Raw genomic sequence first — 13708 nt, forward strand, 5'->3', positions numbered from 1 at the left:
TTTGCAACAACTTAAGTTTTGTGGGAAAAGTTATTAATTTACTTGTTGTATGTCTCTTGATTTCAACGTCAAAGACTTGAAAGTCTAATCATCATTTTAAACAACTGTTTTTTATCTTGCCAACTGAAAAGTTTTAAAACATTTTGTTATAATGCATGGCCTTTCTCAACCGTGCATATACATAATTTATTACACATGTTTTTCTATTTAAATTTGATAGGAAAAAGTCTTTAAATGTTGATATTTAAGAGATGAACGTATATAGAAGCGGTATTTACATATAAATCTAGTAAATTGTACATATTTGTGTCCACTCATGTACATCAATAAACATAAAAAATACTCGTGTTAAAAGAAGATATATATATATATATATATATATATATATATATATGAGAAGCAATATGTATATACAAATATACTAAACTGTACATATTCGTGGCCTGTCATGTATATTAATAAATACAATGTACTTGATGAGAGAAATCTTGTATTATTGTTTTTTAAATTTGAGGTTTAAAATATGTTATATGTACATATATGAGAAGCAACAGGTATAGATCATCATAAAATATTGTTCTCCATCACACAATAATATACACAAATCATTAAAATACATTTAATCAAGAAACTAGGTACAGTTATGTGATTAATCATTGTGTAATATATTCATTTTTTTAATATAAAAATATATGTAATATCAGATGGAAAATTAATGAAACATAATGTATGTAATATTACAACGAGATGTACGAGTTAACAAGTAGCTCTAAACAATTTGTTACGAAAGGGTAAAATAATCAAATTTATTTAAATGTATTACACCGAGTAGGAATTATGTCAGACCTCACCATATGGCAAAACTAGAATTATGTTGAGCCATTACATCTGACTGTCATATTTTGCCCACCATTAGACTACTCGGTAACTTCCCCCAAAAACTTTTGCTCCAATGACAACAGGCGGATAGAATACTAGTGAAAGGATAAAAGAAATGACTGAACTTTTCGTCACTGGTTACCGCACAGGCCAACAAACTAAACAAACATCCTCTGTATAGCAGATTTTGAAGTCATAGCAAGTTAAGTGGACTTGAGATATAGTGGAATTTAAATGGCAGAGCGAACAGTGGAATCAGCAGCAGTATTCACAAGAACAACCAGTGGACTTCTGACATAGTGGAAGCCATCTGACCAAACTATTTCTCCAAAATCATATCTTCCTTGGGACTTCTTAAGTGGCTTCAGAGTCACGTAATATGAGATATCTTGCTTCAAGGGTGAAAAGATTAGGACCCTTGGCCAGATTACTACCTCCACTCCGTCAGGCTTCTTTGTGGTACCAAAATAAATTGCATTCTTCTCCCATCCCACATTTCGAAGGGTCCTTTTGATGGTCATGGTGGATTGGAGATTTGAGATGCTTATGGATGGATAATTTACATTTGCATTTGTTTTAACCACATGCTCGCAGCTGGTGTCGACCCCAGGAGAGGGAAGAACCATCCTCTTTATTCGTTCTTGCGTATAGCCCATGTTGCAGAGGAAGAGAATGTAATCACTGGTTTTCATGTCATAGATAAGCCCTGGATCAATTGCTCTTAAAGGGTTTATGTGGCCAGCACCAATGTCAAAAGGACTGGAACCTGCCACTGAGCCGCCGGCAAGAATGCTATCGTGGCTTGTGTCTCTTGTGTAAGCTGGGAAGGCAAAACATAATACTGTCAGGGTAATAGCTTGCGGCTTTATCCAAACTGTCTCTGTTTCTCAAACCTCAACTTTTCTTATCATATAAAACTTGCAAATTCTATGATCCTGACACTGCCATGACATGTGCGCCTTTCAGGAATTAATTAAGCTTAGTGCAGCAATGAAACGTTACTCTAGAGGAGGTGGCATCTTTCAGAATCCTTTTCTTTGTTTTTCCTATGTTGTAGTCCAATATAAAGTAATATGTAGAACGTAATTCAATTCTTACAGGCAGTGGGAAGTTATTAATGCACCACATTTCATTAGTATGATCCAATGGTCATCTAGGCCTTAAACCACCGTACTGGTATACATAACTCTACTGTAACATGGTGTAGAAGATGCACAAGACATTTTTCTTGTCAAAAAGAAACAATTTCGTTCCTTATTTCTTACTTTCTTACCACTGGTCACGATAGCAGATCTAATGGCTGCAGGTGACCATTCTGGATGGACAGATTTGACAAGAGCAACTACTCCTGAAACGTGAGGACAGGACATTGATGTTCCAGACTGAAAATTCCACTTCACAGAACGGCTATCGCCAGGTAGCAAAGTTGGAGGAGTTTGGCAAGGCCATGCTGCTAATATATTGGTTCCTGGAGCCGTGATGTCTGGCTGTTATAAAAGCAACAAACAACCAAAAAGAATTCAGTTATGCTAATCATCACGCATTGACATTACGGGCCAGTTTCTGCACTAGCATCTAAAGAAATCATGCATTTTACTCATAGCATTAATTAACAAGAATTAAACTATCTACAAGATTACAACATAAATCCATTACTTTCTGCTTTCAGATGCTAAAGCCACATGTATACCTTGAGAATATTGGGTGATATTGAGCTTGGTCCTCTCGAAGAAAAGTAGACGACTGTAGGTGCTGGTGACTTTCCGATTATCGTTTTACTTGGTGCTATCCGCACTAGAGGCAGCCTTCATTGAACGTAAATTTCATGTTCAAATATCAGTATGATTATGACAGGAAGCTTTTTAAGACGTATTTGTTGTGTATATTAATTTGTTACAATGAAAAATAGAAGATATACTGTTCTGATGATATTAAATATAGTTATGCAAACATCTGTGCATTTAGCTCATTAGTTGGTGCATTATCTTTTTATTTAAAAAGCAGAGTTCGAAAAATTCTCTGAAATAATCTGTTTATGCTTCCTTGGCACATCATTTCTACTAGGCAGGATTATGCTGTCGATATGAAGCAATTTAAGTAGAGATGACTTTGCTTACTTAGGGGATTCTGCCAGATAGTTCCCTATAATAGTCCCTTGACTAATGTCAACATGCACTGTTGGGATAGTATCTTCGACATCGGCAATCGGCTTGGTCAAGGGTTCTGCGAAAATCAAACCCAAACCATTTGCTGTCTTAACAGCTTCTTGTGCCATTTCAAATACTAGTCCTGGAATGTAAAAGCATAGGACTATTTTCCCAGTAGCTAATTTTTGTTTCCAGTTCCCCAAGTTGCACACTCTGCACATAAAACGCAGCATGAAGTAAGACCACGTCAGACAAGCTTGAAAGTGATTCTGCCAATGGATTAAGCCTATGGACTTTCGCAAATAAATGGGCATATATAACTCAGACTCAGAGAGAGAGAGAGAGAGAGATTACCCATTAACAAAATAAGTGACTGCATTCGCCAGTTTTCCCTTGATTTCTTTGCTGATTATGCTTTCTCCCTGCACAATGAGACTACATCAGTAAAAGCACCACAATATGCATAGAGCAGATAAATCACACGCCAGGCATTGTAAGGATTGTGGTGGCAAATCTCAACAGATTTTAAGATTAGCAATTTGAAGGGTTTGTTCATTAATTCCCTTTTCACCAAAGGAAAATATGACTTCTGACACATTATCGGATACTGTCTTAAGTCACAAATGAACAGAAACTACACAAAATATTCATTAAATAGCAATATTTATATATTGGCTTCGCTCAATTAAGTGAAAAAAAAATTTGATCTGCTAGCTAGCTAGGCAGCATTAAACCTAGTGATAGGGACTATCCATTATATTTTGAGGAATCATAAATTTTGGCAAAAGATCAAATCAATTACCATGATGGAGAAGTTACTGTCGAGGACTATCTCAGTTGGAAAACTTCGATCAATAGTGGAAGCAGCTACACAAAGAGACCATGGTGCAACATTTTGGACTAGAGATGGATCCGGACCATCATTTCCAGCAGAGAATACTGCGGTAATACCAAGTTGCATTGCATGAAATGAACCAATATCTGCACTAGATGCGAAGAATGGGGACAAGGGAGGCGTTGCACCAAATGAGGCAGAGATTACATGAACTCCGTCATGCAATGCATCATCAAAAGCTGCAAGGATATCTGCTTCAGTGCACCTTCCTACACGATTCTTGCCCCAGCATATTTTATACATAGCAACCCTAGCCCAAGGTGCTCCACCTCTCGCGATGCCCTCGCCAATGCCAAAGAAGCTTGCACTTCTGACTATAGACCCAGCTGCTGTGGAAGCTGTGTGTGTTCCGTGACCAAGAAAATCTCTTGCTGATCGATATTCTGGGTTTCCGCTCGTGTTCAGAGGCCCAAATGCCTGTTCAAACCCTTTGAGATAATAACGTGCACCAATTAACTTGCGGTTACATGCTTTAGCAGGCTCAAACTTTTCTCCTTTTACGCATACTCCTTTCCAAGATGATGGAATTGGTCTCATGCCAGGCTTTTCCTGGAAACTTTCAGATTCTGGCCAGATGCCTTAACCACAGTATATATATAGAGTTGTAAGATAGGATACAATTTCGAAATACACGAACACACACACTCTCCCTCTCTCTCTCTCTTTTGTTTAAGAAAAATAAAGATAAGTCAGATACTCTAGACAACCAAAATGCATATGAATGTAAAAACTACAGGTCATAAGGTGTTGAGAATCTACTGATTTCATATAGAGAAGTAGAAGAAGAAGTATCAGGAGTCAAAGTCAACGGATCGTTGAAAGGAAGAAGAAGTTTTAAATGGTGTCGTTATGGTTCTTGGTTTAATGACCAAGGAAAATGCTTAATAGTTTGTCATTTCATTTCGTTAGTTTTTTTTTTATGGCTTAAACACTTTTGTTGATGTCGTTTTATTTGGCTGTTTGCAAAGCTGAAAAGCCAGGTTTTATTTTATTTAATTTACTTTCCTCTTCGCCATTGACGGTCCTAGTGCATAGAAATCCAAGTCTCGATTTCTGTGCTTAGCTAGTTTTCTCCTTCAAGTTTTCCCCGATGTCCTTGGCTTGGTTTGTTACTACTCTTATATATACCAGAAAATGAAAATAGTGGTTGAGTACTTTTCTCCAACTTTTTGTTTTCTCCAATTTTCTTCTCTATTCCCAAAATTGTATTTTAGCTCATTTATTCTTTAGCTTAAGCTTTACCATAAACTTTACATGGTATCAAAGTGTTTGAGGGTCTTAAGGGATTGTTTTTCTGTTGCTTTTCTCTTTTAGTAGATTTCTAGCTTTGCTATTCAGTTTGTGATTCATGGCTACCTCTGGTTTTAGCACTACTGCTCTTTTAGTATTTACTAGAGAAAACTATGTTTTTGGTCCATGAAGATGTAATCTTACCTTAGAGCTTCTTCTCTTTGGGAGTGGTGGAGACCGAAGCAGAACCTGTTCTACTACTAACCCAATTCTTGCAGAAATAAAGCAGTTTGAAAAAGATAGTGCAAAAAGGTATAAAGCCCTAACCTGTTTACAATACGTTGTGTCTGATGATATTTTTGGTAGAATCATGCATTTAGATAGTCCAAAAGAGGTTTAAGATCATTTAAAAGATGAGTTTCATGGTAGCGATAGAACTAGAAGGATTCAGACTCTCAATTTGTCTAGGTAGTTTAAAATGTTGACTATGGACAATAATGAGACCATCAGGGAGTTTTCTAGAAAAATGATGGGTATTGTAAATCAACTTAAGTTACTTGGTAAAGAGATGGATGAGGAAAAACTTGTTAGTAAGAAGCTGGTAAGTTTGCCTGAAAAGTGTGAGTCAAAAGTTTCCTCATTAGAGGACTCTAGAGATCTTAGTCAAATGACTTTGAAGGAGCTAGTGAATGCCCTGGGAGATTTAGAGCAGAGGTGAGCTTTTAGGCAAATGGGCATCACTGAAACTGCTTTGTTTCTAAAACTAAGAATTTGAAGCCTAGTGGTAGTAGTTCTAGGAGAAATTAAGCAAAAAAAAAAGATAAAAGTAAGAAGACTGATGAGAAAGGACATGGGGAACAAAAGAAAAAGTTTCCACCATGCTCTCATTGTAAAAAAATAAATCATACAAAGAAGTTTTACTGGTTCAGACTAAATGTCAAGTGCAGGAGGTGTCAACAGTAAGGACATGTGGAGAAGGTATGCAAAAGCAAAGATAAAACTACTGATGAGAAAGTTGCTGCAGTTGAAGAACTTCAAGCTGATGAAGAGGTTCTTTTCATGGTAAAACAAGTAGACAGTGAAGAAAGGAAGTATGTGTGGCTACTCGATAGTGGTTGCTCAAATCATCTCATTAGTTGCAAGGGAAATTTTATTGATCTAGACTCTGATAACTCTATTATATAGAGTTATTTTGACTCATTTTGGGAGCTTAAGTAGCAGATCTTGAGATTTTATGTTCGAATTTTAGCATTATAGGTGTTTTTTTTAGTTTAAGTTTGATTATTTGTTAAGTGATTAATTTAAGTTATTTTAGTTAAATTTTAGGTTATTTTATTTTAAATTACTTTAAGAGTAGTTATTGCTAATTTCTCCTATGGCTTTTGTAGGAAATTGATGAAAAAGACTCATTTGATGAAAATCAGTGCAAGTATGGTGATAGCTTCATTCGTATATGTTTCAATATTTTGACCATATCTCTTTCTAAAAAACTCCAAATGAGTGGATTCTTTGACCAATCAAATTATAAGAAGAAGGGAAACAATTTTTATGTTCACCAATTGGCCCAGTTATGATTGGATCATGGTCAAAACATTTGTCAATTCGGACCACTGAGCAGGATGTAAAGACTGAACATGATGCAGTATTTGGAGCAAATTTCAATCCAGAAGTCCAATTGATGTGATTTTTAATCCATTAGAAAGTTAAGAGACAGGGATAAAACTTTTATGTTTACTACTTTGCCCAGTTCTTAACATATCAGGGTAAACTCATGTTTGAAGTTGATAGACTCCACAGTGCTGGGAGAACAAGGCTGCAGCGTTGATGAAAGGAAGCACACATACAAAATTCCAGAGAGCTCAACGCTGCAGCGCTGGAGAAGTAGCGCCGCAGCGCTACGCGACTTCCCTAAAAAAATAAAGGACATTAACAGAATTTCCAAAATTAGGTTATTTGGAGCCTATTTAAGGAGACTTTTTCAGAGATTTTAGAGGCAGCAGAGAGGCAGCAAGAGAGGCAGCAAGAAAATTCTGGAGATTTGGAGCCAAGAACAAAGCAAGGAAACAAGAGAATTGAGGAGAGAATCAAGATCATACATCTCTAACTATTAGTTTTCTCTCTTACCTTTGTGTTTTTTTCTTATTTTCTTTGACTTGGATTCATGGCTAAATTTCTTTGGATATTGTCTTTATTAGATATTATGAACTAATTATTTTTTCTAGGATTGCAATTGAACTCACATGTAATCTAGATTTTTAATCACTTTCTTGCTTATTTTCAATGGGATTTGAATTGTTATTTCCAATTTGTTCTTAATGCTTTTAATTGCATGGCCACCAATTAATTGATCTAGAAACCTAAACAAACTTGGGAAAGGGAGTTTAGTGTAGACTAAAATTGGGATAGCATATGATCATATTAATTGATTTGCGTATAGGATAGGGATATACCTATAGGCCATATGTAGCCAAATTAGAGCCTGAACTTAATGAGTTTGTTTTAATTTCAATTCACATAGGGATATAGTGTTTGGTTAAAATAGATATTTTTATAAGATGAGTTGGGAGACCCTTATAAATAATTTAGGACTCTAGGTTAGCAATTCAAACCATTGAGATAAGTTAAGGAAGAGAGGTAAGATTTAGATGAAGTGTGAGGGATATTGTAATCCTAGGCTTGTTTGATTTGATATTTATTTGAGTATTTATTATTTGATTTTTCTTAATTTAATTCTGCTATAACTTAGTTTGATTTGATATTATTTTGATATTGTTTGGATAAGATTAATTTGCAATAATTTTAGTACTTAGTAAACTTTTAGATCAATTCCCTGTGGGATCGATACTCTACTTGCTAATATACTATCTATTCGATACGTATACTTGCGTGGTAGAATTTTAACTGACAGACTCTAGCTTTAGGATAAAAATGGAGGTTGGAAATGGAGACTTTTTACTAATTTTTTGAGTGGGAACTATTGGTGTCCAAACTCCTATAGGTAGAAAATTGATATATCATGTTTACTTTACTCTAAATGTTAGCCAAAATTTTTTGAGTGTAAGGCAATCAATTGATGATAACTATATGCTTGTTTTCAAAGATAAGACCTGCATTGTTAGTGATCTTGCTGGTAAAGAGTTGTTTATAGTAAGCATGAGAAATAAGTGCTTTCTTATGAATTGGATGAAGCTTAAACAAAGTGCTTATAAGGCTATTTCAGTGGACATTGACCTCTAGCATAGAAGGTATGGTCATGTCAATCATGCTTACTTGAAGCAAAAGGAATTACATAAACTTGTTGAAAGACTTCCGAGAATTGGTGAACCTAATAAAATTCGTAGCACTTGTCAATTTGAAAAACAAAAAAGAGTTGCATTTCCTAAAACTAAAACCTAAAAAGCAATTCAAAAATTAGAATTGGTGTATACTGATATAGGAGGTCTAATAAAGACTGAATCTTTAAATGGGAGTAGATTTTATTTGCTATTTATTGATGATGTGACAAGGTTCAACTAGATCTATTTTCTGAAAATGAAATCTGGAGCTTTAAGTAGTTTTATCAAGTTCAGGGCTCTGGTGGAGAATTAAGTAGATCAGACTATTAAGAAGGTTAGAAGTGATAATGGTTCTAAATTTACTATAGTAGAATTTGAGTCTTATTTCAGTCAACTTGGCATTGTACATCAACTTACAGTGACCTATATCCCTCAGCAAAATGGAATCTTAAAAAGAAAGAATAGAACAATTATGGAGATGGCTCGATGCTTATTATTTGATATGAATTTACAAAAGTATCTATGGGCAGAGGTAGCTAACACTGCCAACTATCTTCTCAACATATCATAGACCAATGCCCTTCCAAAAATAACCCTAAATGAAGCTTGGTACAATATTAAACCTTTTGTAAGTCATTTCAGAGTGTTTGGTTGTATATGTTACTCCAAAATTCCTGATGCTAAAAGAGGCAAACTTGGTGAAAAGTCTTTTGTAATATTTCATCTTGGCTATAGTCAAGTTTCCAAAGGATATAGGGTGCTTGATGTGAAGACAAAAAAAATTTTTGTTAGTAGGGACGTGAAGTTTGATGAAGCAGCAAAGTGGAATTGAGAGACACAGAAGATTGAAAGTAGTTGGGTTAGAAATAGTACCGATGACAATCTAGATTATTATGAATTTGTAAATTAAGATGATGAGAACATTAATGAAGTTCCTGTCAGAGGAATAAGGACACTTTAGGATATTTATAATCGGTGTCAGGTTACCATTATTGAGCCAAGATCTTATATGGAAACTGTTGTAGATGTGAACTGGAAGTAAGCAATGGATGCTGAAATGATGATGATTAAGAAGAATAACACCTGGTTTTTGGTTGACAAGTCAGAGAACTAGAAGGTTATTGGTTTTAAGTGGGTTTATAGGACTAAGCTAAACTCTGACGGTACAATTAACAAGCACAAAGCTAGATTGGTAGTTAAAGGATTTTCACAAGTCTATGGAGTTGATTTCTTTGAAACTTTTGCACCAGTAGCCAAACATAATACTATAAGACTACTAGTTGCACTTGTTGCAAATAAAGGATGGTCAATCTAGCATTTAGACATTAAGTCAGCATTTCTGAATGGAACTATTGAAGAAGATATCTTTGTTGAGCAGCCTGAAAGCTATGTTGAACCTAGCATGGAGAACAAAGTCTACAAATTGGTCAAAGTCCTTTATGGACTCAAACAGGTTCCAAGGGCATGGTATGAGAGAATGGATGCCTGCTTACAAAGCCTAGGGTTTACTAGAAGCAGCAATGAGCATACATTGTATGTGAAGGGGACATGTAGTGAGATTCAACTTATTATTTCTTTTTATGTGGATGATATGCTTATCATAGGTCCTAGTGGTAAGTTTGTGGATGATTTTAAGGTCAAAATGCAAATTGAATTTGAAATGAGTGATTTGGGGAAGATGTCTTATTTTCTTGATATGGAGATTGATCAAGGTTCTAACTTCATTCTACTGCATCAGAAGAAATATGTCTCTGATTTGTTGAAAAGGTTTAAAATAGAAAAATGTACAGCAGTAGCAAACCCTTTGGCTATTGGTACTAAGCTGAGCAAGGATGATGGTGGAGCTGAAGCTGATGAAACCTGTTATACAAGGTTGATAGGGAGCTTATTGTATTTATCTTCCACAAGGCCAGATATCATGTATGCTACTAGCTTGCTTTCAAGGTTCATGCACAAGCCCTCTAAAATTCATTTATGTGCTGTTAAAAGAATCCTCAGGTATGTGAAAGGAACCTTAAGCCTTGGCTTGAAATTCTCTAAGAATGGAAATCAGAAGCTTCAAGGCTTTTGTGACAGTGATTGGGGTGAAAGTCTGGAGACTCAAAAAGCACTTCTAGGTACTGTTTCTCATTTGGCAGTGCAGCGGTTGCATGGAATTCTAAAAAACAAGACATAGTGGCACAGTCCTCTATAGAAAGAGAGTATGTTGCAACAGCCTCAACTACAAACTAGTCCATTTGGCTGAGAAAGATTCTTCAAGATTTAATGTTTAGCTGTGAACAACCAACAACTCTTTGGATTGACAATAAGTCTGCAATCTCAATAGCTAAAAACCTAGTTGATCATGGTAGAACTAAGCACATAAGGATCAAGTTTCATGCCATTAGAGAAGCTGTCAGAAATGGTGAAGTGTCAGTAGACTATTGTCCTACAAAGGAGCAACTAGTGGATATTTTCAGTAAGGGATTGAGTATTGATCAGTTCAAGTTCTTGAGAGATAAACTTGGAGTTTACTCATCTGAAATCAAGGAGGTGTGTTGAGAATCTAGTGATTTCAGATGGAGAAGCAGCAGTAGAAGTATCAGGTGTCAAAGTTTTAAACGGTATCGTTATGGTTCTTGGTTTAACGACTAAAGAAAACGCTTAATAGTTTGTCTTTTCATTTCATTAGTTTTTTTTTATGGCTTAAACACTTTTGCTGATGTTGTTTTATTTGGCTGTTTGTAAAGCTGAAAAGCCACGTTTTATTTTGCTTAATTTACTTTCCTCTTAGCCGTTGAAGGCCATTGTAGTGCACAGAAATCTAAGTCTGGATTTCTGTGCTTAGCTTGTTTTCTCCTTCAATTTTTCCTGATTTCCTTGGCTTGGTCTGTTACTACTCTTATATATACCAGAAAATGAAGATAGTGGTTGAGTTCTTTTCTCCAACCTTAGTATTCTCCAATTTTCTTCTCTATTACCAAAATTGTATTTTAGCTCCTCTATTCTTTAGCTTAAGCTTTACCAGAAACTTTAAATAAGGCTACACTCTGTTACAAGATAAATAGGTAGTAACTAATTACTATTGTTCAAGCAGTTCAATCCCATCCCATTGCAAACATGAGTATCTTTTCTACTCTAACCATTTTTATCAGATTCAGACAAGAACTTGGTTAAGTTTCTGAGACAAAAATGAAGCAAATCAGTTGGGAAACGGCATAATCTGCTTTTATTTGTTGGATGTAATTAAATGAAGCAAGAACAAGAGATGCCTACCAAAATGTATATACTTTTGAGGAAGATTACCTAGTGAATCAATGAAACTTCTGCTACTAAGTTGATGACCGTTTACCATATCCAATTTTTTGCGTATACAAATAAGAACCTCTATTTACATTTGCCGAAAGAATGAAGCCATAACTACTGCAGGGATAGAGTTTACTTGAACTTGATATATAAATAAAGGAAAGTATGCTGATTTAATACCTGTGTCAAAGATCCCAATAACTACGTCATGACCGTAGGCAAGCTGCAAGGGAGTAACTCCTCTGTCATCCAGAGTAAGGCCTAGAAAATCCCAGCTTCTTGTTGTGTGTAACTTTAGTATCTTGCTCCTGAAGACTGATACTACGTTCTCCATCTCTGCATGCAATATTTTCTTTTCGTAATTGCAACAATATTTCTTAAACAATGTATGCAAATTTAGGCACTCACAGAATCTTTAAACTATAAAGAATTTATATGTATTCTATTGAAAATGGAAGAGATTAAGAGGTAGATTAGCAAATTACTAGCTAAGGTGGTTGCTTGAGAAGAATTGAGCTTTGCTGAAAAGCCCGAGAAACTATTCCTGTAGCTGTAGAGGATAGACCGCTTAGCATCTTCTTCACTGGAAGAAAGTTAAGAAGAAAATATATAGGTTAAAGACAGGTATACGACGTAACAAGACCAACTCAGTCAGAATATGTAATGTTATTATTTAAGCGAAAACCTTGCAAAGACATCAGAGAGGACTTGAAGATGAAACTTCGAAGTAAGGATGGGATCATGAAGTTGGTTGATCCCTAAATAAACAATGTAAACCTGCATATGTAAAAACAACATGACTAGGTCTGTAAGTAAAAAACACAGGAGATTAGTCAGATATTGAGTTCATTGTTTAAGAGAAAGATAAAAGAAGTCTGAAGAGTTTTTGTCTATAAAGTTACATGAGATGTGGATGTTGAGTGAATAAAATAAAGTGAAAATGCAAGCAATAGGCCCCAAAAGAATTTAAGATGATAAGTAGCCATTGTCTCCCATGGAAGAACCATGTGGTTTGTTGGGGTTAAATAGTGTAGTAGAGGCTGACCTATAATTTGAATTGGTGGCCGGCCAAAGGATCGATGGTGTTATAGTGCGTGTTCTCAAAGGCTCTAAAGGCTGCCACAACACTAGTGACAAGCCTCCTTGAATCCATGATTGTATTTTCCCTTCAAAGTTAGTTGAAAAAGATGAAATTAGCCGCTATACTCCTTACCACTCCCTCTTTATTCTTCCAGCTTTGTAGTGTGCACCTATTTCTTGGGTGGAAATAGAAATGAAGATGCCTCCATAAAGCTCCATCATATACCATGAATACCATAAAGAGCAATACATGTGCCTTTCATCATTCTTTAGAGTAATGCCTCTGCAGGCTCCCCTTTTTATCGTGAAGAAAATTAGTTGACTAAAGTAACTAAGATAACTGCAATATCACATAGCATTTCAAGGCTTGTGTTTGATATGTAATATTAGCTTAGAATTACTTCTGCTTTCCTAGAATTAAGTAATTCACTGAAACTAAACTTTAGCCTAGTTGCTACTGTAAATGTTTTAGATCAATGCATTTATGAGACTAATACCATAAGAGTTACAGAACTTGTCATTATTTTCTTTGTTCCTGGATATCTATAGTTGTGCTTGGTCTTTCTACATCATTTAAGCTACTGTTTTTACTAACTACAAATAATAGCTTAATACGGTGATGCTCAGATATGATAATTTCCTTAGGTTTTAGACTGCTTTAGTTAAGGAACAAACACGTCAAAAAGAAAGGGATCTTTAGCTTGCCCCTATCTACAAATGCTACTCTTTGAGTAGAATAATTAAGGATTCTTTTTAATGTCATTCTTTTCTTCAAATCCATCTATAACTTATCTTCTGCCTATACATTGTATGTACATTTGCTTCAATCATACACCTATAGAAGAGGGCAAAGCTTCCATGATCAAGGAATAACCCTAACCTAGCAATGATCTAAAAGGAGACTGTCATCTAAGCGG

At 35.4% G+C, this 13708-nt stretch overlaps 1 protein-coding gene across 1 annotated transcript; it reads right to left on the bottom strand.

Moving 5' to 3' along the window:
* Positions 1-783: 783 nt before the first annotated feature.
* Positions 784-12697, bottom strand: UNE17 (Subtilisin-like serine endopeptidase family protein). The gene is made up of 10 exons (XM_021422799.1): positions 12614-12697; positions 12397-12488; positions 12197-12294; positions 11892-12047; positions 3829-4499; positions 3381-3448; positions 2997-3239; positions 2570-2684; positions 2153-2366; positions 784-1699 (listed from the first exon to the last, which is right to left on the bottom strand). The coding sequence occupies exons 1-10, from the start codon at positions 12695-12697 to the stop codon at positions 1110-1112; spliced, it is 2331 nt and encodes a 776-aa protein (XP_021278474.1). The 3' UTR covers positions 784-1109.
* Between the last annotated feature and the right edge of the window lie 1011 nt (positions 12698-13708).

Source organism: Theobroma umbraticum, unplaced genomic scaffold, assembly GCF_002168275.2.
Source record: "Theobroma umbraticum cultivar Fairchild unplaced genomic scaffold, ASM216827v3 scaffold_95.0, whole genome shotgun sequence".
Lineage (NCBI taxonomy): Eukaryota > Viridiplantae > Streptophyta > Magnoliopsida > Malvales > Malvaceae > Theobroma > Theobroma umbraticum.